General features: G+C 34.3%; 1 protein-coding gene across 1 annotated transcript in view; it reads left to right on the top strand.

The window, feature by feature from the left end:
- Window positions 1-4,660: 4,660 nt before the first annotated feature.
- y (L-dopachrome tautomerase yellow) overlaps window positions 4,661-25,198 on the top strand; it is a 67,016-nt gene continuing 46,478 nt past the window's right edge. Inside the window, exon 1 of the mRNA XM_073976902.1 lies at window positions 4,661-5,500. Within this exon, the coding sequence (XP_073833003.1) occupies window positions 5,266-5,500 (235 nt within the window). The 5' untranslated portion in view covers window positions 4,661-5,265. The remainder of the gene's footprint in view (window positions 5,501-25,198) is intronic.

The raw sequence follows: 25,198 nt of genomic DNA, 5'->3' as shown, positions 1-25,198 counted from the left end.
CTTTGAATTTTATTAAATTGACAACTGAAATGTGAAGAAAATTCCATTAGTTTTGAAAATTTTGACCCTTGGTCCCATCCATATCCATACTTCTCCCGTACGACCAGTTTCAAAATTTATTCACTTTTAATCTTCCCAAAACAAATACAAATTACTTCAATCAAACAAAAAAATTATATTTTACAAAATATTGAAGATTTTTGCATCGGATTTGGTTCAGTTGCATATGTTTTGACCATTAAATTTTTAGGCGTGTTATGTATTTTCATATTTTTTTCAAATTTTTTGTTGTATAACGTGTCAAAATTTTTTATATTCTTATATTTGAGACAATGAAATATAAATAATTGCAAAAAAAAAAATACTTTCAAAAAAATATTTAAAATAAAATTTCTAAAAAGGTGCAATTTTGTTGCAAATGTATTGGCCACCACTGTAAATCAATCTATATATATAAAATTGAAATTTGTTTGTACGTTTGTTTGTTTGAAGTTTATGGACTCAAAAACCGCTGAACTGATCTTCCTGAAATGTTCAGAGTATATTACTACATGGCCTGAAGGTAACCTAGGCTATAAAAATTTCTGAAATTTGTAATTGTTCTGAAATTTCAAAATAGTTCATTAAAAACTTGTTAGAGGAAATATACAAACACTTAAAACCACAAAGATTAAGCAACGGTTTTACATTTTATTGTTGAATTGCTCTTATAAAAAATGTCAAAAACAAAATATCGCAAAAATATATCACAAAAAAAAATCTCTGGAAACGCTTTGCTTTTTTGCAACAAGTGTTCCCGGGGCTCCTATTACTACCGCCCGGAAGCTGTAAAGAACACCTAAGGAAAGTGTGTGTTGTTGCTAATGCGCACGACAACTTTCGAACCGGATAATGCGTTGGTCCAAACTTTGTTTATCGCAATATTTCTGCGAGCCTTATACATACAAAATTCGGAGGTGGTGCTTTTCGGTCTACTTCTTCCGGTATTTTCAGAATTTTAGCTAAAGTTGTATGCGCGAGTTTTCTTAAACGGAGCAACAGATTTGGTTCAAACTTTGGATTTAGTAATATTTTTTTCCTGACTTAGTTTTTGCTCGAAAATGGGCCATACTGGGGTACCTCCCTCGCAAACCTTTAAAATAGCTATTTAAGAGCAGTTTGATGTATATTTGAGGATCTTTAGAAATTTTTACTTAAGGTATTCCTTGTGTTTCATGGGCAAGTACATATTTCCTGACATTAGAGTCAAAAGGTGAAAATTATACTGTGGCGAACTGAAATGACTGGTGGGCGCTATATCTTCTAAAAGTAATGACTCCCAAAATAAGATCTACTCCCAAAATGAACTATGTCGGTCCGGCCAATTTCACTATACCTCCTCCGCAACACAATGAGACAAATCCATATTTTGTTTGCAAGTTCGTACGTCCGAAAATGGGTAAACATTTCTGAAAATCTCCTAATGCATAGTTTTTGAGTTTAAGGATTTTGGCTGTGTAGCCGCTATTCGATCTGTCTATAGATGAAAGTTTCAGTTCGCACAGGCTCAGGGTATATTCCTGTCCGCAAAGTCGTGTAGTACTTGTTGAGATTTTGACGAAGGAGAAACTGTTTCCGATTGGAAAAAATATGTAATACAGTGGTGGCCAATACATTTGCAACAAAATTGCACGTTTTAGGAAATTTTATTTAAAATATTTTTTGAAATTAAAATTAAGTATTTATTTGCAATTATTTATAGTTCATTCATTTCGTTTTTCTGGAAGTGTCTACATACTCAATTTTGGTGTTTAGTTATCATTTGATGAGCTTTCTAAAACTTTTTAAGTTTATAGAATCCGAAATTTCCAATGATACTGCCCGTTATAACTTCAATACATCAGTCTCCATCATTCTGATATGGACCAAATCCCTACGATCATATGTTTTTTAAGACCCAGACTTCTGGCTTTTGCAAATAAATGATGCAACTGCACTCTAAGCTTTGAATTTTATTAAATTGACAACTGAAATGTGAAGAAAATTCCATTAGTTTTGAAAATTTTGACCCTTGGTCCCATCCATATCCATACTTCTCCCGTACGACCAGTTTCAAAATTTATTCACTTTTAATCTTCCCAAAACAAATACAAATTACTTCAATCAAACAAAAAAATTATATTTTACAAAATATTGAAGATTTTTGCATCGGATTTGGTTCAGTTGCATATGTTTTGACCATTAAATTTTTAGGCGTGTTATGTATTTTCATATTTTTTTCAAATTTTTTGTTGTATAACGTGTCAAAATTTTTTATATTCTTATATTTGAGACAATGAAATATAAATAATTGCAAAAAAAAAATTACTTTCAAAAAAATATTTAAAATAAAATTTCTAAAAAGGTGCAATTTTGTTGCAAATGTATTGGCCACCACTGTAAATCAATCTATATATATAAAATTGAAATTTGTTTGTACGTTTGTTTGTTTGAAGTTTATGGACTCAAAAACCGCTGAACTGATCTTCCTGAAATGTTCAGAGTATATTACTACATGGCCTGAAGGTAACCTAGGCTATAAAAATTTCTGAAATTTGTAATTGTTCTGAAATTTCAAAATAGTTCATTAAAAACTTGTTAGAGGAAATATACAAACACTTAAAACCACAAAGATTAAGCAACGGTTTTACATTTTATTGTTGAATTGCTCTTATAAAAAATGTCAAAAACAAAATATCGCAAAAATGTTTTTTTGGATGTTGTAAGCCAAAGTATTGGATGTAATATGTTACAAACGTTCAATAGATACAAATAAAAGTAGTGTTCTGACCTCAGTAACACTTACAGTCAGCCTAAAATTCCGATTAAACGCTTAAACAACACCTTAAAACTTAACAAGAACTATGCATGAAATTGCTCAAAAAGCCTAACTTGTTCATTATTTTTATATTTTCAAATATGTTGGACAATAAGTATACCAATCTAGTTAAATAATTCTCTGTAATGCTTCCAACTACTTTACATATTTCTTTAACAATTTAAAACAGTTTAATTTTTTACTCAAAAAGTATAAAATGTGTAACATAAGCTAATATCCAATGGAACTAAAATCATTTCGGGGGGGGGCCCGGGCCCCCCGGGCCCCCCCCCTGGCTACGTCGGTGCCCGAAGGAAAGGATCGATATGGGCCATTTCAGAAATTAAACTAAATTTGGACAAAATATTAGGAGATCCAAAGTTTGAACCAAATTGTTTGCCCGTTCAAGAGATATCGTGCAACCATTTTAGTGACATTTTTTTAAATATTGGGAGAATTACCGGAAGGAGTGGACCGGGCCATCTTCGAATTGAAACTAAGTTTGGACAAAATATGACGAAGGCCAAATTTTGTACCAAATCAGTTGAGCAGTTCGAGAGTTATCGTGCTCTCCAGCCACTACCGATGGTGCCAAAGGGTTTTTACACCTTTCGGGCTGTTTCTTAAGAAGTATTGACTTGCTCTTGAAAAAACTTTTACCGTCGTAATTAAGGCAGCGAATGCAAGTCGCTTCAACATGTGAACTTATCCGAAATTTTGTGTGGGAGGTACCCGAAGGAGTGGACAAATATAGTCCATATTCGAACCTGATCTGTATCTGGTAAATATATTAGGATGTGTAAAGTATGGACCAAATTGGTTCCATTAAGTGTTATCGTGCGTCCGATTTTTCCGAACGCTTTTCAACTTTTTTGGACCGAACCGGCAGATTCCTTCAAGAGTTATCTTGCGCTCCAACCACTACACACGGTGCCATAGGGGGGTTTCCTACCTTTCCGGCTGTTTTCTCAGGAAGTATGGACTTGCCCCAGATAAAACTTGTATCGTCATATGGGGAGCGATGAATACAAGCTGTTACAACAAAAATTCGAGAGCTGGTCCTAAACTGAACTTTTCCGAAATTTTGTGTGGTGGGTACCAGAAGGAGTGAACCGATTGAGTCCATTTGGGAACATCATCTAAGTCTGGTAGAGATTTCACGATGTCCAATGTATGGACCACATCGGTTACTCCCTTCAAGAGTAATCATGCGCACAAATTTTCCAAACATTTTCGAAAATGTTTGGGGAGGTACCGGAAGGAGTTCACCGATATAACCCATCTTCGAACTTAAGCTAAGTTTGGGCAAAATATTACGAAATATTTTGGACCAAATCAGTTTACCCGTTCGAAAGTTATCGTGCGCTCCAGCCAGCCAGCCAGCCAGACAGACGGACGGAAATGACTAAATCAACTCCAAATTGTCTGAAAACCATTACTTCGCTGAGGCACATTTTGTCCGTATGAAAGTGTACGAGTATATACCCTCGTTAGCATAAATGCTGAGGGTATTATGATCTTCCGCCTAACAGGCAAATTTTTCAAAAAGAAAATAATTGTCATTGACGTAGTACAGAAACCATATTACCATCTTATATGTCATCTTTTTTCTATTTTCACATCTTGTATTTCATAGCACAACATATGCTAAAAATAACTTGGGGAAATCCTCAGGTTGGAAATCCCTAGTTGAATGCTAACAAAAACCTGTACATTTGATCGCCCACAAGACTACGAAAAAGAAATGATTCTTATCAATACAAAAAATTACAACGATAAAAAATAAACCCAAAACAAGTAAAGTATTAACATAAGCCGCAAATCAAACGCACAAAGTCTCGTTTAGCACAGCAACCACAAACCATTAACAGAGTAGACGAACAACGAATATTTTGCATGTAAAATAACATTTTCAAAGTCTGTTAAAACGAACAGCCGAAGTTAAACAGAGAAACGAACGCACAGTCTCGCACACCATGACAACGATATGAATGAATAACCGACAGCAAGCACAAGGCGCACATGCGCATTGCGAATTGAAAGCATTTTTTCGTGTTTCCCTAGACAAAAAGTTAAGATTTCTTTAAGACGAAATGTTCAAAAAGCCCCAACAACAACAACAATTACAATACAACACAACAACCACAACGCCAGCCAAGTTGTAGTAACAAAAAAGTTTATATAAATCAGAGTTCCAATGGTAAACAAAACAGTTGCGCGCTAAACGTTCGTTGCTTACATTCAAACCAAAAACCGAAAAAACCCGTTAATGGTTTTTGGCCAATAGAAGAAGAAGTGGTTGACAAAAGAAAATTTAATAGAAGACATTCTTCAAAAGAACACACCAAAAAGGATATTTTGGATAAAAAAAAAATATTTAAAAAATAATTAATTTTTAAAGAGTGAAGTGAGAGAAAGACTTTTTCAAAATGAAATATCTTCTATTTGGCCTATTGACATTTGTATTGTGTGTAAATGTTGGCAATGCTGCCTATAAATTACAAGAACGTTTTAATTGGAAACAATTGGATTTTGCTTTTCCCAATGAAAATTTGAAACAACAGGCCTTGGCCAGCGGAGATTATATACCCCAGAATGCTTTACCCGTTGGTGTCGAGCATTGGCAAAATCGTCTTTTTGTCACCATACCCCGTTGGAGAGATGGTAAGTTGGTGTCGTGAAGGCAAATGTGTGTTTGTGATGAAAAAGAAAATGAAAGGATGTTTAAAGGACAATTAAAAGAACAATTATGAGACAAATATTAATAAATTAATATAATGGTTACAAAAATAAAATAGTATATTTTCAAGGTGTTTTAAAATGTTAATATGGATTTACAAACTATTAAAAAATTATACAACAATTAAAAAATTATTAACGACATAAAGAGAAATAATGTGATCACTTATTAAAAATTCTAATGTTGCGTGACGGATAATATAAAACAAAAAAGCGATACGAAAATTTAAATTCAAAACGGATATTTTGAAAAAGGATATTTTGAAATTACAAAAAAAGGAATAAAATATTTTACAATAATATGAAAGTAAATTAATGCATGGATAAAGTCTAATGCATGAATGAAGTCCCACGCAATACATTTTTATATATTTATAGAAAACAAGGAATTTAAACAGTGATAATTTAAAGAAAATTTTATAAAAACGTTAAAGATGAAATTAAAAAAGAAATAGGACATTGGCACCACTTCTCAATGGAGTGAAATAAAACAAATAAAAATATCAGTCGGCTTTGCTGTGTATATATGTTATGTAAGATGGATATCGTGCCCATCAGTCAATTCGTTTGGTCACCGTATAATTTAGAGCTTTGGACCCTCATATCAGAAGTATGCACTTGCCCCCAAAAAAACATAATATCGCCACAAGCCGTACGTACGTTCGGTAAAAATTTTCAAAGGATCCTCGAACAGGCCGTAACTGCACTTAAACAACAATTTTGATTTTTTGTGAGGGAGGTACCTTTAGGAGTGGATCGATATCGCCCGTTTTTATATCCTCAACCATAATATGGAGGGTATAATTAAATTTGTCATTCCGTTTGTAATAATAATCGGGTATGTTCTTAGACACAATTCACCTCTCACTTCACGCCACAAGCATTTTGTCCACCCCATTTACATCTATTTTTGCTTCTTTCTAGGGGCTAAGATTCATTAGGGTATTTAAAAAGAAGAGTACACTCTAGTCCATCCATAAAATACTCGAAAAATTAGCGTAAAGTGGATGAACAAAATGCTTGAGGCGTGAAGTGAGAGGTGAAGTGTGTCTCAGAACATACCCGAATAATAATAATTGTTCCACAAACATCCCAGACGGGACAGGGGAGACTTCTCTCATATCAATGAGTGCACCCCGATTCATATTAGCTCAATGATATGGGACCTACTGTTTATCGCCGAGTCCGAACGGCGCACAGAGGGGAAACATAGGCTTAAAGTTGCTCAAAACTCAAAATATGAAAATGGTTTTTTTATGAAAAAATGTTGATAAACGGCAACCAGACTCTTTTCTACATTTGCTATAACCATCCTCGACTTTGTAAGATTAACCAATCCAATGCAGCAGTCGATTGAACTCAGCCATACTGAAAACAAAAAGTAAATTTTCGAAAACTAAGAAATTAGGTGAACATTAAAATGACATTATTTTCGCGAAAATTTATATTTTTCAAAATTTATTGTTTTTGTACAGTCTCCGAACAAGATTAGCATTTAAAATTTTCAGATCGATTTTACATCTTTGCTCTTTAATAATGGTGATACATATCCTCTTTATGAAATTTTTTATGATAATTTTTAAGATTACTAGAATTTCAATAGTGTAAAAGTCTATTTCCCCGTCGTTTCCCCACCATAGTTTCTTCTAATGTTTTTTGCGCTTGAGTCTCAAATATCAGATTCAATCATAAAAAATTGCGCATATTTGCGCCATTCCGAAAAATCTAATTTTTCTCAACTAAAATATGAAATATTTTTATATGGAATTGCAAGGTTTACTCACACTAAATTTTGCTCCGCCTTATAACCGGGGCTCTTATTTATCGGACTAAACCAACACCTATCAAATATGTTTGCATTATTCAGAAACATTCACGGCTTTTCTTATGTGAATTGAGAAAAATTTAATTTAAGTAAGTTTCAAAATATAAAACTTGGAATGAAATATATGTATATGGGACTATATATACATCTGTACAGATTTGTTTGAAAATTGGCTCAATGTTTTTTTAGGCTAGTTCAAGTTGCATGTGTCAAATTTCGGTGATTTTGGTGCATTTTAATCTCATATCAGATGCGAATATATATGGAAGCTGCATCCAAATCTGGACCGATTTTCATTATTTTCTATAGGATTAATCCTTATACAGAACATATGCTTTGTGCAAAATTTTATATCAATCGGACTATAAATGAGCTTTCTAGGGCTTTTGATGAACTTTTAACACAAATTTCCCCTCTGTGCGGCGTGTCTTACGACACAACTTTATAGAGAAGGTTTACATGGCTGAAATACTCAGGAAATGTCGCCAACATTACTTAGGGGTATTTTGCCACCGTTGAAAATTTTGAGGTTGCCTGGCCACGACCTTCTGCGTGCAAGGCGGGTGTGCATACCATTGCACCACGGAAGCATTCCGTTTGTAACACATCGAAATATTTATCGGACATATATATATTCTCCATCAGGGTAAAATTCTAAGTCTATTTAACCATGTCCGTCCGTCCGTCACGATACAGCTCGCAATTTTTAATATAGAGTTTTGTAATTTGGTATAGATGTTTCTATTACACCTAGGATGTTTGGTATTGAAAATGGGCTATATCGGTTCACGTTTTGATATAGCCCCCATAGAACGGTACCACCCGATTTTCCGTATTTTGCAGGTTTTGGCTTCATTATCACACCGTAATGGCTGAAATTTGGTACTTAGTCTTCGTTGGGGGTATAAAACTTTCCCCCAGAATTTTGTTGGTATGGGTCTACGCCTTCATTTAGCCCCCAAAAATCGGTACCTCCCTATTTTCGGTATTTTAAAGGGTGTGGTCTCAATATTCCTTCGAAATGGCTGAAAATTGGCATTTAGTCTTCTTTGGCGGTACGAAACTTTCCACAGGTCCACGCCTTCATATAACCCCCATAGAACGGTACCTCCCGATTTTCGGTATTTTGAAGGTTATGGCGATACTAATACATTGAAATGGCTGAAATTTCGTATTTAGTCTTCGACGAGGGTATTCAACTTTACCTTCGCCTTCATTTAACCCCCATAGAACGGTACCTCCAGATTTACGGTAGTTTGAAGGTTGTTGCATCTATATTCATCCGATGTGACTGAAATTTGGTATTTAGTCTTCGTTGGGTGTATAAAAATTTCCCCCAGAAATTTGGTGATACAGGTCCACGCCACAATACAGCCCTCAAAGAACGGTACCACCAGATTTTCGGTATCTTGAGGGTTGTGGCATCAATATTCCTCCGAAATTGCTGAAATTTGGTATTTAGTCCTTATTTGAGGTATGAAACATTCCATATGAAATTTGTCGGTATTGGTCCACGCCTACATAAACCCCCCCCCCATAGCACGGTACATCCCGATTTTTGATATTTTGGAGGTTGTGGTCACAATAACCCACCCAAATGGCTGAAATTTGGTATTTAGTCTACGTTGGAAGTAAAACCCTTTCCGACTGAATTTCGTCGGTATAGGTCCACGTTTCGATATAGCCCCAATAGAACGGTACCTGCCGATTTTCCTAATTGTGAAAGATGTGACGTCTATATCCCACCGAAATGACTGAAATTTGGTATTTAGTCTTTCGTTGTGTTATACAATGTTCCAGGAAAGAATTATCAGTATAGAAGGGTACCTCTTGATTTACGGCATTTTTTTAGGTTTAAACTACATTATCTTACTGAAATATCGAAATTTGGTATTTAGTCTTCTTTGAGTCTAAAAACTTTACGCCAGAAATTTGTCGTTACCTCAGGTACCTCCCGAATTTCGGTATTTTGAAGGTTAGCGACATTGTTTTTTGCCGACTTTGCTGAAATTTGGTATTAAGTTTTCTTCATTTCATCCATTTTACTTAAATACCACTCTTGGTGGAGGGTATAACAAGTTCGGCCCGGCTGAGCTTAAAGCTGTTCTTACTTGTTAGACTTTAACTAAGTTTGGACAAAATAATATGAGTTCCAAAGTTTTGGCCAAATCGGTTGCTATGTTTAAGAGATACCACGAGAATTAGACAATAATTTTGAATTTTTGTGAGGGAGGTACCAGAAAGTGTGGACCGATAAGCACCATCATCAAACATTACAGCATTCATGACATTTGCCACTTGTTCCTGAAAAACTTGCACCTTCGAAACAAGGGCTTCGAGGAAAACCTGTTGAAACTATACTGTATAGGAACGATCTGTTTTTTCTTTATAGTATGTTCACGAAGAACTGGACCCAAATTTCAGTAGAAGTTCAAGTTTATTTTGCACCATCTTTCTTCTATCATTCGTTTTTCATTAGATCTTTATAAATCTACCAAGAAACTGTCAACCAATTTTTAACGTATTATAGCCAATTAAAGGCCACAGCCACATAGAAAGTACGTACCGTACAGGTGGCTTACCCATTGACAGGGGGTTAAGGAAATTGCTATCGGTACACCTTTGGTCTCCTTTAATAACGTTAGTCTAGCCAATGATTATATTTTGGTAGACAATAGCTGTGAGGCGAGCAGGTAATGTAGGGTTCAAAGTTTTGGCAGTATTCTTTAATCACTGCCCACGGTGCGCCTTAACCAATTTTAAATGGAAGGTGCTTACACCTGGGAAGTTTTTGGAGATTCTGAAACTACAATGCTCATAGATGAAAAATATCAGGAAACAAAAAAATCACCGGAGGGATTTTCAAATAAATCGCGATTTAAGTTCACATTTTTAGGGGTTCTTTAGGTTTTCACAATTTAGCTTTGAAACCGCGAGACCTATGTAAATGGACCTGAAGAAAATGTTGTAGCTGTGAAAATTATCCACAAAATTGACCTTTATGATATTTTCGTAGGTTTTACCGTTTTTGAGATATAGAAGTTCAAATTGAGACAATGCACTGACTGTATCGCCTCCTTATAAAACAATGTCATTACTGCAATTTCCCAAATTAAACTTATATATCTTGAAAAAATATATCTAGGAAAAAATAAATCATCCAATCTTGTAGAGAATTTTCACAGCTTCAATATTTTCTTAGTCCCATTTTGAAAAAAATATATCTAGGAAAAAATAAATCATCCAATCTTGTAGAGAATTTTCACAGCTTCAACATTTTCTTAATCCCATTTTGATATGACTTGCGGTTTCCAAGCAAAATCTTGAAGACTTAAGATAAAAACCTAAAAAATTTGAACTATATCTCAAAAATGGTAAAACCTACGAAGATATCATAAAGATCAGTCTTGTGGAAAATTTTTACAACATTATCTTTAGACTCACTTCATACGACTTGCGGTTTCCAAGCAAAATCGTGAAAACCTAAAAAAGCCCTAAAATTGTGAATTTTGATCGCGATTTATTTAAAAATCCCTCCGGCGATTTTTTCTGTTTTTTTATTTTTTCTTATCTATGAACATTGCTGTTTCAGAATCCGCGAAATCTTTCCATGTGTAAGTGGTTTTCATCAAAAGTTAGTTAAGGCGCACTGAGCATGATATTGTTTTATAAGGAGGCTATACAGTCAGTGCATTGTCTCAATTTGAACTTCTATATCTCAATAAGGTAAAACCTACGAAAATATTATAAAGGTCAATCTTGTGGAGAATTTTCACAGCTACAACATTTTCTTTAGGCCCATTTACATAGGACTCGGGGTTTCCAAGCTATGGTCAAGTGAAAATATAGGTGTCATATGGGTTTTCACATGCACAATTTGGTGTGGTCCAAAATACTACAATGATGGGACTAATTCATACTTTGGTGACATTTACGGAATAAACCTTAGAAATTGACATAAATCACTATATCGTAACTGGGTTCGTTATGGCCATTCATGATACAGCTATTTATGTCAAATGCTAGTGTTAATTCCGTAAATGTCACCAAAGTAGGACCTAGTCCCATCCTTGTAGTATTTTGGGCCACACCAAATTGTGCATGTGAAAACCCATATGACACCTATATTTTCACTTGACCATAGCCGTAGACCTCTAATGTATTTTCACTTACAATATAAGCAACCATTGGTTTATCCAAACTACGGAATTTAAGTTGAAAGTACTAAAAATACGCAATTTGGGCAGGTCCAATGTGGGTTTTTTAAATTCCAAATATATATGCACCACAAAGCATTATGAATGGAACGCACAACATCTTCTGAATGAATTCACAACGAAAAACCATCAATATGATATTTACAGTATCCAATCACAACAACAATCTGTATGAAAATTGGGAAATATAGCCCTAAAACATATATATCAAAAACAAGTGCTGCTAAGAATGTTATATTCTATGGTTACAGATTTCTTTTATTCAGAGACCCATAATGAAATTTAATTTGGAACATTTCTTTCTTTAACAATATTCCCAAAAAGTAAAGGATTTTTCTTGAATTTGATCCAATATGGAATTATGTAAAATTAACATTCCAAAATTAAAACATATAATTTCATCCTAATATATATAAATTTGTAATCTAATTTTTTCAAGGAAATAGTGTACATAGATTTATGGTTTATTTTGAAACTCATAGTGAAATTTTATGTAGAATTTTTCATCTTTTGACACTTTTAACCTATAACCAAGTTTTATATTACTTCCATGTATCAACTCGAAAAAAGAAGGAAAAATTTTTCATCAAAAAACTTGGGAAATATTTTCATGTTTTTTCAGCAAAATTGATACTGATATTTTCATGCTATAAAATGTAAATAGACATTTCATTTCTTTGATGACCCATAGTGAAATTTGACGAAGAATATTTTTGTCTCTGACATCATCTCTCTAAAATTATGTTTTGTGGGACAATTTTAAATAAACTCAGATGAAGTCCGACTTTAACCCTAAAACGTGTTTTTCATTTTTAGAGATTCCTGGCGATTAGACAAGAGTTACAGATTTGGTGTATTCTGAGACCTATAGTATAATTTTATGGCGAACAATTTTGTAGAATATTTGGATTTTATACAATCACATTTTTAAGGAGTTTTTGAAAGATTTTTGAAAAAAGGACAAAAAAGACCCCTTTGATGAACCGCATGAGGGTTAAAATTTTTAACAAAAATATTGCCCACATACTCTTCTTTAATATTGCCAAAGACACTACATACATGAAATGCAAGGATTCAAAGATATCTTAACTCGAATATTTCGAAAAAAATTGAAAATGGGCGGAACTTGCCCCGCCTATTTTGGTTACTTTCCGATGTAAACTTTTAAAACGCCGATACACGTATCTCATATTTTTAGCTCTACTTTCATAATCTACTCGATTTTTCCCATCATTTTGAAAAAAATTGAATTTTGTTGCACAGTGTTATTGATCGCATTTATGCTTATAAAACTTATTAGTCTAAAGTTTGAGGAGACATTATTGTGGTTTGTAGCTGTATCTTTTTTGGAACTTTCGGAAAATATGGATTTTCTTTAGATAAAACGTATACTGTTGTAATAAGAATTACGAGAACTATGTGAAATAAACTTGAAAATTTACCCCCGAATAGGTCTCAGTCCATAGTTGAGCACAAATATTTGGTCCGATAGTCTGTCATTAAATTCGTTGCCAGTTTGAGCAAAACATTACTAGGACAAAATTTTGGACCAAAAAGGTTGAGCCCTTTGATATTTATCGTGCGTAACTGCCGGTGGGCAGGGCAAATCTTTTCAAAATCTTCGTCCAAACATACTTTGGGCTTTAACCACTTCGATGAGACACATTTTTGATAATATCAAATAATATCGTTAGCTTAGGGACGGAGGGTATACAAATACCTGAAATCGGGTAATATTGTTATTGAAAGTCTATGAGAAAGCGTATATCAAGTTTGTGCTCAAACTTTGGTAATCTTAAAATCTAACAAAAAGAAAACAAAGGGATGCCGCCCAAAAAAAACGACATCGATTTTTTAAAACCACCCTAAACCACCTTTTTCTGTGAGGAGTCCAGACATTCATATCGAATATTGTTCCATTACAAATAACGAACTGCTGGAAAGTACCCTCAAATGTTACATACAGATGGAAGTTTGTTTTTCAAAATAGTCAGGCTTAATCCCATAGTCTTAGTATTTAATATTTTATTAAAACAACTTTAATTTATTAGTGACTGTAGTTTCAGATCTCGCCACAGATCTTCATCAGTTCCCCTGTTTCCTGTTTTTCAACAAGAAACTTTTTATACCCAAGTGTCAATTGCTCGCTCAAATAGATACGTGTGCAATGAAACACTCTGATCGAGAATTTCTTTGGCACTACCTAAACTCGAGCAACTTCACTTGCAAACAAAACAAAATCTTTCCCACTGCTATGCGTTCGTTGATTATCAACTAAAAAACACATAACCAATTTATTGATATTGCATACTACAGCAATAAACAACATTTCGACGGTGCTCGGTCTCACAATTTGGGATGACGACTTCTATTTTGTTATTCAAAATAGTCAGGCTTAATCCCATAGTCGTTGTTTTAATATTTTATTAAAACAACTTTAATTTATTAGTGGAAAAATTATGGATACACATACAAATATTGGCACGAAATCTTTAATTGATATCTGTTGAGTTCATTCATCTTATATAAATTACTGTCCAGTTTAAAACAAATAACTGCAATCTAAAATTTTAGCATTACTGTTTTGAAGTCACCGCGATAACAATGTAATTAGACAGATAAATATTAAGAATATGTAAATTAGATTTGTGATTCAACTTCGATTTCAGTGAACCTGCACGTGAGGTTCATCGTCCTATATTTGGGGTTTTTGTAAGATCGACAACATTTAGACACGCTACAGAGCTTGACATGTCGATGATAATATTATACAGATATCGGTGTGAAAGAGAATATATTGTTTTAATTGAGTCACATTTTTGTTGGAATTTTTTTAAAACGTAGGGAACTACCATTCGTCTTCAAAAACATACCTTTGTAACAAATGTGATTCTATACGCAAATATGTGCTATGTATGTACATACATACACATGTATTGGGCTTCATTGTAACAATTTCCGCTGAAGGTCACTATTTAATAGAAATTTGTATATTTTCCTTCGAAATATATAATGTAATAAAGAATGTATGTCTAGTTTTATTAAGTTGTTTTATAATTGAATTTATTAAATAATTATTTAATTATAATTGTTCAAAATGCTGAACACATATACAGTGGAATGGCAAAAATGTGTGAAATCATTTGTAAAGTGAATATAAAAAAAATACTTTAATAAAGTATTTTTTATTTGTATTACCCCCTTGTTTTCAGTGTTTCCACTGCTATGTTTCTTTTATATCTCTCCATTGAATAAATTGGTTTATTACTAGGCTCTAAAAAAATGATAAAATACCAGTCTTTATGACAATATATAACTGACCGACAATAAACGCTACCAGAGTTTGCTTTGTTCAAGACGTATAATGAACAGCAGCAACAAACGTCATTCAAAAATAATTATGCAAAATGATTGATTTAAATAAGCCCATAATATGACATTATTCTTGAATGTGTTAAAGGTATTTGAAATTTGAAAAATTTAAAGTAAAAACAAATTAGCAATAAAAAAGAGATTGTTGGCGGATTTGTTTATTACGACTCAAGAATATAATGGAAAATTAAATCAGAAATAGTTTATGTTAATTAAAAACAACATTTTTTTATTTTGTAGTGACTTTTAATGGTACCCAAAAAATTGTGTTTACTTAACTCGGGCCATATTGCGACAAATATAAGAAAAGAAAATGTTTAACATTGAAATTTGATATCGTAAATTTATAAAATTTGTAATATATTTTGTGTAATTGTGGACTTAAACAAAAACAATTGTATTGTAGATGAGTGTAACAAAGCTTTGCCACATATTTACTTCTGTGTTAGAAAATAATTTAAATTTCGTGAGAAAATAATTTAAGTTTCTTGATCATTAAAATGGAAATGAGAATTTCCTTTTAGTATTATTACATGAATACTTTTAAAAATTTAAATAGAACCTTTCTGATTGGTTCCAAATTTATTACATTGAAAATAAAATTGAAAACAGTATGAGTAATTGTGCATATTTTATCATATTTTTGGTATTCCTTGATATTTATGATATTTGATCAACTATGTGATACCCTACACCACTAACCCTGTGCATAAGCTTTTGACTGGTAAAATTCAAAATATTAAAATTGGGATAGTTCAGCGCTTTTGCTCTGAATGTCTTCATTAATACAGGTCAATTTTATTGCAACACATTAAAGTGCATCGTCAGTACAACTCAAATAAAAAAATGGAAAAGTGGGATGTACGGCAACGATCAATAGGCTTCTTTCTCTGGGAGACCCCATCAACCCCTAAAATTTCGTGAAGATCCGATCAAAATTCCAACCTGTGATTGCACAAAAAATGGAAAAAGGGATGCATTACCGACTATTGCGATATATCTGTTGTTTGACCGCCTATGACAACCTACTTCACATCGTTGTAAAGGTGATATTTTCTACTTTCCTTGCTTTCGATATACCTTTTACAGAAGAGAGATATTCGTTTTGAAATTAAACGTTAGCCTTTTCTCCAAATAAGTTTTTTCACATTCCGACCCCTGAATAATATGCCACCATTACCAAAATCAATAGGCTTCTTCCTCTGTGGGACCCCCATTAACCCCCAAAATTTCGTGACGATCCGATCAAAATTGCGACCTGTAGCGCGATTTCGAAAAAAAATTTAAAATGGGATGCATTACCGACTATTGCCTTATCTCCGTTATTTGGCCACCTATGCCAACCTACTTTGCATCATTGAAAAGGTGGGATATTCTACTTTCATAGTCAGGTTTTGCTTTTGGAAACTCCCCAACCAAAGCTATGATATTCGTCATTATAACTTAAATCGCAAAAATGAAACGTTGGGTTGTATTAGCGACTATTACGATATCTTCGTTGTTTGACCACCTATCAAAATTGCGACATGTAGCGTGATTACAAGGTTTAGATGGACAGACGGACACACATAGCCAGATCGACTCAGCTCGTCGATACATGTATTTTTGTATATATAAGTATGGGTATACGACCATTATTTCGATGCGTTACAAACTTTTTGGCCAAAACCTGTAGGGTATAACAATATCCCAAGCGTAATTTAGAATTTTTTCGCATACATAAGTACGAATTTACAAAACTTCCTTTTTATCTCCACTCTAAACGCCAACTGATATATTAATACCGAATTTCAAAATTTCAGCAATTTACAATATGAATTTGAACCAAATTCTGTGCCATTTAGTAATTTTCGTACTCTTATGATACGTATAACCACAACCGTATCTCAATATACGTATATCAAATTTCCGAATTCCTCTATACATAGTACGAATTTCAATTACTATCTCCAACATTAATTCCGAATTACATGATTCCACCTCTATCCGTTCACCCATATCCAAATTGTAACAAATTTACTACTTTCGTACACATAAGTACGAATCTCCCAAACCACCAGCTCTATCCAATCGCTCAAATTCAAATTGTGCCACATTTAATACTTTTCGTACCCATAAGTACGCATTTCCAAAACTTCCTCAATCCTAGGCTCCAACAGTAATGTTAAATCCAAATTTCAGGATTCCAGCTCTGTCCCTTCACCCATATTTAAATTGTAACTAATTTAGTACATTTCGTACACATAAGTACGAATTTCCAAATTTTCTCAATCCTACAATCCAACAGTAACCTTAATTTAATAAAATCAAATTTCAGATTTCCAGCTCTATCCGTTCGCCCAAATCAAAGTCGTAATAATTTTAGTACTATTGTACGACAATTGGGTACTCTTCGTTCACATAAGTACGAGTTTCCAAAACTAACTCAATTAGTACACTTCACCGTTCACTCCAACAGTAATCTGAATTCCAAATTTCAGGATTCAGTTTCTATCCGTTCCCCAAATCCAAATTGTATTGTAAATTTAGTACCACTTAGTACTTTTCATTCGCATACGTACGAATTTGTAGAACAACCTCATTCCTATACTCCATCAGTAATTAGAGTTGTATAGTTCACGATTCATTGAATAGAGCGTATGAACTAGATCAGTCGATATAGTTCATTATAGTTCACTGAACTATAATCATCGGCCACCGCACGATCAACGAACGAACGATTCACAATCTAGTTCAGTGTTAAGTGATGCCTTCGTAATGTGATGAGTTTGTTTACGTTTTGGATCAAGGTACAATGAATAACTGTTCGAAAGTGAAGATTTCTTCAAAAAAAATCCACATACATATTCCCACATTGAATGTGCCTTGTTCTGGATAGAAAAAAATAAAAAGAAACGCACAAGGCGCTTTTTGGCATTGACAGTTTCTACATACACACATAACATAAGATTTTTGCTATTGTTTGTTTCTATTTGGTGTATGTATTCGTTTGATTGAACGATTATGATCCGAATGAATGAACAGGATAGTGAACTATGAACTAGATTACTGAACTAGTTCAGTTAAAAGAGCTGAACTATTGAACTAGATCTTTCAAATGAACTAGATTGTACAACTCTATCAGTAATATTAATTCCAGACTTCAGGATTTCATTCCTATCCGTTCCCCCAAATTCAAATTGTACCAAATTTAGTACAATTTAGTACGCATAAGTACATAAACTACCTGAATATCTCAATCCTACATCCGTTCTTCACACTCCAAATTGTACAAAATTTAGTACCATTTAGTACTTTTTGTACACATAAGTACGAATTTCCTAAACTACCTTCATCCTGTACTCCAGCAGTAATCTTATTTCCAGATTTCAGGATTTCAACTCTATCCGTTCAGCCAAATTAAAATTGTACCAAATGTAGTACCATTTAGTACTCATAAGTACAAAAACTACTCCTACACTCCAACTATAATCTTAATTCCAAATTTCAGGATTCCAGCTTTATCTGTTCTCCAAGATCCAAGTTGTACTAAATTTAGTACCACTCAGTACTATTCTTACACATAAGTACGATTTTCCAAAACTTCCTCCATAACCCAATCTTACACTCCAAAAGTAATCATAATTCCAAATTTCAAGATTTCCGCTCTATCCGTTAACCCAAATCCAAATTGTACTAAATTTAGTACTAATTAGTACTTTTCGTTCACATAGGTACGAATTTCCAAACTTATCTCAATCCCTTACGTCAAAGGCAATCTTAATTTCCAATTTCAGGTTTCCAGCTCTGTTCGTTCATCCAAATCTAATTTGTACCAAATTTAGTACCATTTAGCACTATTCGTAGACTTAAGTACGAATTTCCAAAACCACCTCCATAACTCAATCCTACACTCCAAAAGTAATCCTACTTCGAAATGTCAGGATTTCAGCTCTATTCGTACACCCAAATTCAAGTTAGTACCATTTAGTACTTTTCGTACACATAAGTAAGAATTTCTAAAACAATTTCCTTATGTCAACTCCACTTCCCAACCTTGATTCCCATAACAAATTGTAACAGATATACAAAATATACAATTGGTAGCAAATTAAGTAACTTTTCGTACACTTACAGGTCGAATTTTCAAAAATTCTTTGGTTAGGGTTTTGGGTTTTCCCCGGTTTTTATCATTCCCGGGAAACGGGAATCAAAAAAAATCGTCATTCCCGGGAATCCGGGATATCCCGGGAAAATTTTAAAACACGAGAGTGGATCAATATTTCCGTGGTTTTTTTATCTTCCCATAGTAACTTATATGAAATACAATATTTTCAAAGAGTTGCGGGCTCAAAAATGGATGACACATTTTCGCTCTATCGATTAAAAATGAAAAAATATGGAAAAATGCACCATTTTGCCCGGATTTTGCCCACACTGACCATTTCCATCAAAGCTACGGAAATCGCTCGATGGAAAGTGATTTGCTCACACAATGAAGTTATTGATCAGAAATTCCAATTTTATGGACCTCGAAAATCGTATGTTTTATTCTTATGCTTAAGATTGCTTGAAACAAGTAAGAACGTATCAGTCAGCTGTGCCGACTGAGATATACCCTCAGTCTCGGACCTAAAGAAACAAATACCTACTTCTTAACTAGGGCCGCACACAAAACATGTTGCCAAACATTTAAAAGAGAGTGTGGGAGATTTCTCCCTTCGACGGTTATCTTACGTACTACCCAATGTAGTTGGTATCGGCAGGTTTTTTTGTGCTTTTACCTTAGGAAGAGTGGACTTGCCCTCATAACAAAAGTTGCGCCGTCGTAACAGAGCCTTCAAGTAAAACTTTTTGGAAAGAATTTCAAAACGATTAGAGACTAGCTATTAACCTGTACTTTTCCTAAATTTTGTGTTGGAGGTACCCGAAGGGCTGGACCGATATAGTCCATATTCCAACCTGATACATGACTAGATGAAATAATACGATATGCAAAGTTTGGACCAATCAGAAACTTCCTGCGGGAGTTATCTTGCCAAATTTCCATTTTAGTTGTTGCCGTCAAGGTTTCTTGGAGCTTTTAAGACATTGTCTCAGGACGTATGGGCTTGCCCCAAAAAAATTTGTACCGTCGTAAAGGGGTCGTAGAGACAAACTGCTGAAAAAATTTCAAATCGATCCGAGAGGAGCTCTAAAACTTCACTTTTCCGAATTTTGTGTGGAACCGGTTCTATGCCTGGAACTAATATTACCATATGCAAAATTATGACCGATTCGTTTATTCTCTTCGAGAGTTATCGTGCACAAGTGCGATAATTGTTGAAATTTTGTGGGGAAGGAACAGGAAGTAGTAGGCCATATTCGAACTTAAACTAAGTTTGAAAAAAATCTCGAATGCCAAATTTTTGACCTGATCGCACCAGCCAGCAAGCCGGATCCTATTTAGCCCAATGGCTGAGGGTATAAAAATGAGACTTTAAAATAGAAAATATTCTTTCGCACTTAAATAAAACAGAATAAAAATCCGTCGTTATAGTCCATGTTTTTGGTACGGCTCTTATAACTTTTTCACTGAAAACACTTTTGTACATCAAAGTTATTTCCAAATCTTTTCTAATTTATTGATTCAGTAAAATCGAATTCTGATTCTATGGTATAAAAGTGATGGGCATAGTTTATTCATTCATTCAATATTAGTTGTGATAAATGTAAAAAGATATTTGCCGGGAAATATGATTTTGTTTCTCGGGAAAATCCCGTAACCAAAAAACCGAGAATTCCCGGGAATTCCCGGTGCGGGAACTCCCTACCCAAAACCCTACCTTTGATACATCTTTCTTACTCTCATTCCAAATTTCAGAATTCTAGCATTTCCCGTTTATCTAATACAAAGGGTACCATATTTAGTACCTTTTAGTACCCTTCTAGGTCGAATTCCGAAAACCCAGCCTTATCTCACCCCTACACACCAACAGCAACCCACACCCAAAATTTGAAGATTCTAGCTTCAGCGGTTTGAAACAATTGACAACGGTGTTGAGTTTGGCCTGGCCGAGCTTCTTATACCCTCTACCAGGAGTTGCATTGAAGTAAAATGGAACAATTAGTTTCCTTTCGTTTATGAAGAAGACTAAATCCCACTAACCCTCAAAATACCGAAATTCGGGAGGTACCGTTCTATGGGGGATATATCGAAATATGGACCTATACCGAAGAAATTCAGTCGGAACGGTTTTTACCGACAGACATATATTAACACAGTCTGTGATATAATTGTTTTTCCCGAGACATTATTGTTTTAATAACTACCGAGGGAACTATCGGAAATCAAGTTTTTGCGAACAGGCCTCAACCTGTTCTTAAGTCCAAATGTTTGAACTTTTGTTGGGGAGGTACCGGAAGAAGTTGGCCGAAATAACCCATATTCAAACTAAAACTAAGTTTAGACCAAATCGGTTAATCCGTTCTTGAATTATTGTGCGTTGACTCCAAATTGTCTGGAACATATTGCGCCCAAACATACTTGGAGTCTTTATTTCGATGACACACATTTTAGCCTAAAGGTTATAAAACGTAACAAAATGTATTGGAGCTAATTTCGACTCCATATCACATTTTGGGTCGTAAAATTTTTTTATTATAAAATGTTGCTTGAACAAGCATTGACTCTCTTCCGATTTAAATATGCACATTTCCCACAATATGTTATAATTCATGTTTATGTTTAATATGTCAACACAAACTGTTAAACATCTTCCATCATTTGTAGTCCATTAATGCTGCCACCGAGCTACATAAATAAACAAGTAAAAAAGTATCAGTCGGCTTTGCCGAAAGAGATATACCCTCAGCCTGTGCATATTAAAACACTTTTTTCACAAAAAACGTATGTATTTTGGGGGGTTTCAAAATTTTGGTCGTATGAACCGACAAAAATGTTGATTAGGATTAAAGTTCAAAAATTTTGCGGAAAAGGTACTTAAAGGAATGGACCGACGTAGACCATGGGGGTGCCATAGGGGGTTTTTGCACCCTTCGGGCTGTTTTTCCAAGAAGTATGGACTTGCCCCTGAAACAACTTTTACCATCGTAATTGAGGCAGCGAATGTAAGTTGCTTCAACAAAAATCGAAGTGATTTAATGTGTGGAAGGTACGGGATGGAGTGGACAAATATGGTCCATATTCGAACCTGATCTATATCTGGTAGATATTATGATAATGTGTAAAGTATGGACCAAATTGGTCACTCCCATCAAGAGTTATCGTGCGCACAATTTGTCAGAATATTTTTGAACTTTTGTGGAGTAGGTACCTGAAGGAGTGGACCGATATGGCTTATCTACGAACTTAAACTAAGTTTAGAAACAATATTACGAAGGCCAAATTTTGGCCGGAATCGGCATTTCCGTTCGAGAATTATCTTGCGCTTCCACCCATAAGCATGGTGTCATAGGGTTTGTTTTTCAACTTTCAGGCTATTTTTTAGGAAGTATGGACTTGCCCCTGAGGAAACTTGTACCTTCGTATAGGGGACAGTGAATACAAGATGTTACAACAAAAACCAAGGCGATTCGAGAGCAGGTCCTAAACTAAACTTTTCCGAAGTTTGGTGTGGGAGGTACTCGAAGGAGTTTACGGATTGAGTCCATATTGGAACCTCATCTAAGTCTGGTAGAAATTTCATAATGTGCAAAGTATGAACCAAATCGGTTACTTCCTTCAAGAGTTATCGTACGCACACATTTTCCGAACATTTTCGAACTTTTGTGGGGGAGGTACCGGAAGGAGTGGACCGATATAATCCATCTCTGAACTTGATCTAAGTTTGTACAAAATATTACGAAAGCCAAATTTTGGACCGAATCGACAGATCCGTTTGAGAGTTATCTTGCGCTCCAACCACTACACACGGTGTCATAGGGTTTTTTGTAACTTTCAGGCTATTTTCTCAGGAAGTATGGACTTGCTCCTAATGAAACTTACAGCTTCATATAAAGGACAGCGAATACAACCTGCGTAAGCAAAAATCAAAGCAATTCGAGACCAGGTCCTAAACTGAACTTTTCCGAAATTTTGTGTGGGAGGTACCCGAAGGAGTGGACCGATTGAGTCCATATTGGAACCTCATCTAAGTTTGGTAGAAATTACACGATGTGCAAAATATGGAACAAATCGGTTATTCCATACAAAAGTTATCGTGCGCACAAGTTTTGCGACAATTTTTGAACATTTGTGGGGGAGGTACCTGAAGGAGTGAACCTATTTGGCCCATCTTCGAACTTAAATCGAATCTGGTCAAAATATTTCGATACCCAAAATTTGAACCGAATCGATTGATCCGTTCGAGAGTTATCGTGCGCACCAGCCAGCCAGACAGACAGACGGACGGACATTGCTAGATCAACTCAAAATTGTCTGAAACGGATATCGTACAAACATACTTGGGGTCTAAAACCATTATTTCGATGAGGCACATTTTTGGTCGTATCAAAGTGTAAATACCCTCTTTAGCCTAAAGGCTGAGGGTATAAAAATTTATTATTATAAAATGTTGCTTGAGCAAGCAATACTCTCATTGACTCTCTTCCGATTTAAATATGCACATTTCCCACAATTTGTTATAATTCATGTTTATGTTTAATATGTCAACACAAACTGTTAAACATCTTCCATCATTTGTAGTCTATTAATCCTGCCACTGAGCTACATAAATAAATTAATAATGCGGTTGCGCAAACCACACATTTCTTATCGTGTATAAACAAAATAAATCACATAAAACGAAAAATTTGCTCATGTAGTGTTGTATCTCTGGAGCGGATATTAATAAAGACATGATATGCTTATTGATATTCCCCATTAATTTTTCACAGATATTTTAATTGATATTAATTGCAAGTGTGCAACAGGTTGTTCGTCTATATTAAACAACAAATTTTGTGTGTAGATTCAACTGATTTGGACTAGTTTATAACATTCCGCCGAAAAAATGAAACGATTTGGTTAATAGCTTAAGCTAGAGGTGGTGGTTTGTTTTCAGCAAATATGGCCAAGAAAATATGAGAAGAGTTATGGCTATTGTTTGCAAACAACTTGATGGCTATCCTGTTTCAAAGCTGTCTTCGAATTTTATGAACGGTGAAATAATGAGAAAAAAACGACGTACAAACGCAAATCAAACATTTCCAAAAAAAAAAAAAAAAACACAAACATTCATCAAGGAATGATTTACAGTTTGTTTGGCCTCAACTGACACTTTTTGCTTGTTAGTTGAATCAATAATATTGTGTTAGTTTTTTTGTCTCCTTTTTATGTAAGCAGATCGATATGAAAGTATTAAAAGGATGCGAATTTTATATACAACATTCCGAAGTGGATATAGTATTTTTTACATCTAATTTGTACTGCATTTGGATAATTTTTTTGCAGGCATTTCGAACGTCTTAGAGTAAAGCATTAAAATTTCCTTTAAAAGAGACATTCATAGCCTTAAAATTTTCATAACGCGACGATCGTCGTATGTTGTTTTATATCAAATATAATCTCCCATGGATAACACATATATGGACCTTGCCTTAAAAATTTTCACTTCGGCCTTCCTATTTTCATATTTTTATCTAAGACAGTCTGTCATTTTGGGCTTTTGTAAAAAAAACAACAATACAAAACATTATTGATTTAATTTTTATGTAACCAAATAGAAAACAACAGCAACAGGTTTTTTCTTTTGTACACAGTTTTCCAATGAAAACCCAAAGATTAACCTCTGCATAAACAACAATGCAAAAGAGGAGAAAAAAACTACACAACACAAAAACACATCAAGGATTTCATTACAGCACCAGCAAATGGTACATGGCATTCCTTACAAATTTATGGGTTACAGATACTCAGACTCTCGAGCCGGTTATGGTGAAAGTACATGGCAATTGTCTTAATTTTCGTGTAGAAGAAAAACACAGAAAAACGTTTTTTACAAACTTCCTTAATTTGATAAATCACCTGTGTAAGAAGAGGAACACCAACAAAAACAACAGAAACAACTTCTGTTTGTATTATCGAATAGATAATAATTACGACAATGATAATGATGAGTTTATTCATCAATTTCCTCAATTTGTAAATCATTTGAATTTGAATATTTGCAAAATTTTTTTGGTTTAATGAATGAATGGTGTTGCCATGTAAAACACCTGCTAGCTGGCTTCCATACATTGTCGGATAAT

Source organism: Musca autumnalis, unplaced genomic scaffold (assembly GCF_047663935.1).
Source record: "Musca autumnalis isolate F117 unplaced genomic scaffold, ASM4766393v1 scaffold_3, whole genome shotgun sequence".
NCBI lineage: Eukaryota > Metazoa > Arthropoda > Insecta > Diptera > Muscidae > Musca > Musca autumnalis.
Note: the sequence above shows the minus strand (reverse complement) of the source record. Positions and strands in the feature narration are given on the sequence as shown.